Genomic DNA, 5,308 nt, shown 5'->3' on the forward strand with positions numbered 1-5,308 from the left:
AGTTCTTCCACAATTCAGCTCTTAGTAGCCCCACGCAATTTCAGCTGGAATTGCAATTTTGATCTAGTTGCCTTTGTAAGACACACAAAACTATTACAGTTAATGTATGTTTTAACATCAACTTTGAAACTCATCACGTTGGCTTTAAATTCAAGTATTTGACAGTCCAGCTTGCCACCAAAGGCAGACCTGCTGCTGTTTTAACCTATTTCATGAGGCAAAGAGAGGATTTCTCCATTGTCCTGCAGTTAGTTAATGACCAGTATCGACTTTATTGGGTTTTTAAAGGGAAACTGATCAATACGGTATCATCATGTGCCCTGGTTGGTTCATGCTCTCTCTGAGCTGCAAAGCTGAACGTGCACTACTGACCACTGTCCTGACGCGATGACACGTCGCATTCTGTGCTGGAGAGTCTCTGGGGACCCCTCCTGGAGGAGCTGGCATATAAAACGAGTGGCTCGCCCCTCCCGGACAGTCCGGATTCAGCCTGCGCCCCATGCGCCCGTGCTGCCTGCGCTTCATGGATGCTTCAGCAGCACTTCAGCATCCTCTGCCCTGCCCAGCTCAGCGGAACTGAAGCACGGTGACACGGACGAATCTCTCTCTCTTTTTCGGTGAGTGGACGAAGCTTTTAATGAAAACAACTGATTTGAACTCATGACAGTGTGTTTAATGTTGATGCCAGCAATGCAGTGTCGCATTTTTGTGCTTTAGCTTTGCGCAGTTACCTTTGAGTTAGTTAAAATGTTTGCTAATAAGCAGCAGAACTTAAAGTAATGTGGTTCGTTATTTTATTGTCGGGTATTTGTTTGAATATGCCGAATTTAACTTAAGATAAATGCGCCAAACATTAGCAAACAAACGAATTAACACTAACCTTTTCTATGCGGCACATGGGGATGACGTAATCCAATTAAACTCTATATTAGGCTAAAAATAGAACTGTTACGGATGCCTGTTAGAGGACAAACTTTATGAAAATGCTTTTAATAATTTAATTTAAGGCGTGAAGACAGCCTACTGGAGGTCATACTTGGACCGTCGTCTCACAGCGTGCCGGAAACAGGGTTGATTGTTGCCATGGCAATAAGAGGGCTGGTCTCTCCCTGTGCGGGACGGCAGCCAGAGACCACACCCTTCTGCTATAGCATCAGAGCTGAGCTTTGGACACACAAACCTGCCTTCTATGCCTCTCTTCTAAAGCTGAGATAATTATAAATGCTTTATTACTACAGTTAAGTGGGAAATGTGGATAAAAATGGGCCCACCTAAATGCAAAATGTAACTCAGATATTTTAAAAATCACTTCTGTGGTAACATTTGCAATGTTTTTCTTCATGTCCATTTTTTTTTTTTTTTTGTCTCTAGGCTTGTTCTACCCCACTCCAGTGTTGCGGGAGAGTGTTGCAGCCATGGCAAACAGAGGGCCCAGCTACGGACTGAGCCGAGAGGTGCAGGAGAAGATCGAGCAGAAGTATGACCCCGACCTGGAGCAGCGGCTGGTGGACTGGATTCTCGCACAGTGCGGAGGAAATCTGGAGAGGCCACAGGCGGGGAGGCAGAACTTCCAGAAATGGCTGATGGATGGGACAGTGAGTAACTGCAGTACCTGGACTTAAAATAGAAATTATCATTTAATTATTTAAGCAAAAACACAGCAGCTCTGTCAGATTTAAAGAGCCGGATGAAGTAAAAAAAAAAAAAGAAAAGAAAAACAGTTTTTTTTATGTTACAAGCTGATTCCCCAGTTTGCAAACGTAGGCTTTTGCAGTGAGTCATTTTGATAACACTGACCACTGCAATGGAAAGGCTAAGCACTGTAAGACCTAATTACCAGTCAATTACATAATGCACTCTGCATTGTCCTGCAGTGTCTTCTTTCTTGATGCTGCAGCTGACTCTAATGTTTCAGAAATCATTCAAGGAAATCCACCAGAGACCAGACAGAGATGTCAATTGACAAAAAACATTACATTTTCACTTTGTGAAATGACTTTATATGAGTCAGCTTGCTCGGCTTAACCTCCTGAGACCTGAGCCTTTGTTTGGAGAGTATTTTTATTTTCTCCCACTTATTTGGGATAAATATGGTCTGATAAGTTAAAGCATCAGTCTTGTCATTGAACAGGAATTTCTTGGAAATTTTCCTTTCCAAAACCCCAAAAAATCCATTATTAAATAAAATGTCTGAAAAATTTTAAACATATTTTTGAAATATATCATGAAAAATACCCAAATATTTCTTTAGATAGTCCTCAAATCTTTCACTGAAAATTCCCCATAAAGCCTGAAAATTCCAATTTTAAAAATCCCCAAAAATTCCATGCAAATGCCTGAAAATTTTCAAGCAAATTTCCCAAATATTAAAGTAAATTCCCCCTTAAATTTCTTGGCAAATTCTAGAAATTTTCAAAAACATTCTCCAAAATTCCATGAAAATGATGGAATGATGGATGGTTTGGGATTTTTCTTAGTTTTCTGAGAAAAATCATGAAAAATTCAAAGGGCAATCCTGAACCCCAAATTCCCAATCCAATTCCCCCCAAATTTGGTAATAATTTCCCCATATTCCCATGAAAATGCATCTTAAAAATTAAAATAAATTCAAAGCCACGAAACCCTCCAAAAATATACAAATGTGTCCTCTTAATTTCCATAAAAATACTTTGATAACTTCCAAGAAAATTCCCTAAAATATCCAAACAGCAAATTATCCCAACATTTCAAGCAAATACCTTGAACTTGAACAGACGTTTTGGACAATTATGACATCAAATCCAATACCCAAAATGATTGCTATAATTTAGCAAAGCTGAAATGTAATATTCTCATATGTGGTTGCAGGGTCTTAGGAGGTTAATCTAAATCCAATTCATATTCTTTTTCTTGAGAAATTATAAAATTTTTTTGGGTGGGGTGGAGGAAAACTGAAAAGGCGCTTTAAAACAATCTGTATTATGCATGTGAAATTAGAGCATCAGATGTTTAGGTGAGGCTAGTGTGCCAATGAAAATCAAGCTTCATATTTCTGATATCTTTGTCCAAGACCCTCTGCAGACTCATCAACAGCCTTTACCCAAGGGGGAAGGAGCCAATCAAAAAGATTCCTGAGACTCAGATGGCCTTCAAACAAATGGAGAAGATCTCTCAGTTCCTGCAAGCAGCTGAAGCTTATGGAGTCACAACCACTGACATTTTCCAAACTGTGGACCTCTGGGAAGGTGATGTCTCTCTGCAAAGCTCCATCTAGTATTGGATTACTAGTATTACATGACATGACAACATTTTCCATTGATCTGCTGTAGGAAAGGACATGGCAGCAGTGCAAAGAACTCTCATGGCTTTGGGCAGCGTGGCTGTCACTAAGGATGACGGCCACTACAGAGGAGATCGAGACTGGTTTCACAGGTAAGATACACTCCAACAACTGCATTACCTTTAATGCTGTGTGCTCCACAACCTCTGTTTATAATGCCTGTATATTACCCGTAGGAAAGCCCAGGGTTATCGACGAGAGTTCAGCGAAGAGCAGCTTCGCCAGGGCCAGTGTCTGATCGGCCTGCAGATGGGCAGCAACCGCGGGGCTTCCCAATCTGGTATGACGGGCTACGGTATGCACCGTCAGATCATGTAGACCACTTAACCTGCTCCCCTGCTTCTACGCTTTATTTTCTACTAATAACTCAGAAGCTGTACCATCACATCCTCACTAGCCCTGCCACGTTAACCTCAAATTCCCTGGAACTGCTGCTCCCCTAAACAGAGTGATCAATGATGTCAGATGCTGTAGATCTCTTTTCCTGTTCCTCTGCTCCCTCTCAACATGTGCTGTTTCTCTTTGTTTCCATGTGCAGATGATTATCTAATGTGGAACTTAAAGTCATACAATATCAATTTAGTCTTTGTCTGGAGAATTTAAAGCTCCTGTGAGGAGTTTTTAGATAGTTATGAAACAGACTGACATCTACAATGATGCCTCTTTATGGCCTTCATGAAACAAACAAGCCAATCAGGAAGATCAATTTCCTATAATTTTATGTTATTTTCAATGCCTTTAACTGATGCCACGGGGTAGAAGTCAGATGAGCAGCATTCTTTTATTTACATTTTTCAAGATGAGCGTTAGATTTGACTGTGAAAAGAAATGCATGTACTGGAAAAGATCAGCAAAGAAATAAAAGACAAAATAGAAACTGAAAAGTTCCTCACAGGTGCTTTGAGATCAAATCTCTGTATAATGAAGCTCTCAGTGTTACACATTTGAAAACTGTTTGAAAAGCACGTTTAAAGCTATTTATTTATATGTTTACATTTTATTCCATGGGTCATTGTGCTTGGATGTTACAGTGTAATGATTTAGCCTTAAACTTAATGGAACTCAGTGACAAATGATGTCTCTGCTATCTCGTCTGTAGACTTGTTGCAGTATCTTCTGTAACCAAATCAACCTCACGTTGTGCCTGGTTATGGGACTACAGAGACTGGGTCCTGATTTAGTGTCTGCAAATTCTAAATGAGTTTTATTCATTCTGAGCCATGCCCTTGTTATTTGTTTGTTAGATTACATGGTTGTCCTTTTTTGTGTACCACAGCCAACACGTCTGACTGGTATAGACATTGCTTGAATGTGCACTTTGGTGTATTGTCATGTTTCTATTTTTGAATATATATTTATATCTGGAGGCTTGTGGGAAGATTAATTGAACAATAAAGTAAAAGTGAACGTATATTTGTGTCAGTGTGTAACACAAGCTGGGTGCCTTGATAACATGGACGTGTATGAGTGTGTTCTGTGTGCTCAGAGAGGTTTTTTTCTTATCTTGGTTTTATGTTCCAGCTCCTCCCTTGAGCCCATCCCTGCTGTCTCTCCCAGCTGTACACAATCTAATAAAGGGGCAGCAGCATAATGATTATGATGGTTCTTCTTCAACAAAGCCTTATTCAAGCCTGTGCTCCTCTAGCTGGTGCTGTATTGCTTTTAAATATTTCATTGAGCCTTTATGGAGCTTGTACCAAAATCAAATCCACAAAACTGTTAGAAAAAACATTCCTTAGTTGTGTTATTTGTTATATCGGCGATTGGCCTTTGTCAATTAACAAACACCCAATTCTCCTCATAGCAAAATTATGTGGGGCATTACACAGACTCAGTAGACCATGTATAACACATTTCTAACTTAAAAAAATACACCTATCTTTAATGCCAAGGATAGGAAATGTTACTTATATGTCATGTTGGGCTTTTGTGGGTATTTATTATCATCTATTATTGGAAAATACATTTACTTTCCAGTCTTGATGGCAA

The 5,308-nt window shown here is 39.8% G+C and overlaps 1 protein-coding gene across 1 annotated transcript; it reads left to right on the forward strand.

The window, feature by feature from the left end:
- Positions 1-527: 527 nt before the first annotated feature.
- On the forward strand, positions 528-4,540 carry tagln3b (transgelin 3b). Its single transcript, XM_041814334.1, is given in 6 exon segments — positions 528-578; positions 581-617; positions 1,393-1,595; positions 3,050-3,224; positions 3,309-3,411; positions 3,496-4,540. Coding segments are annotated over 6 exon segments (711 nt in total). The 3' UTR covers positions 3,638-4,540.
- Positions 4,541-5,308: the final 768 nt, after the last annotated feature.

This window comes from Cheilinus undulatus, linkage group 19, assembly GCF_018320785.1.
Source record: "Cheilinus undulatus linkage group 19, ASM1832078v1, whole genome shotgun sequence".
In the NCBI taxonomy this organism is placed as follows: domain Eukaryota; kingdom Metazoa; phylum Chordata; class Actinopteri; order Labriformes; family Labridae; genus Cheilinus; species Cheilinus undulatus.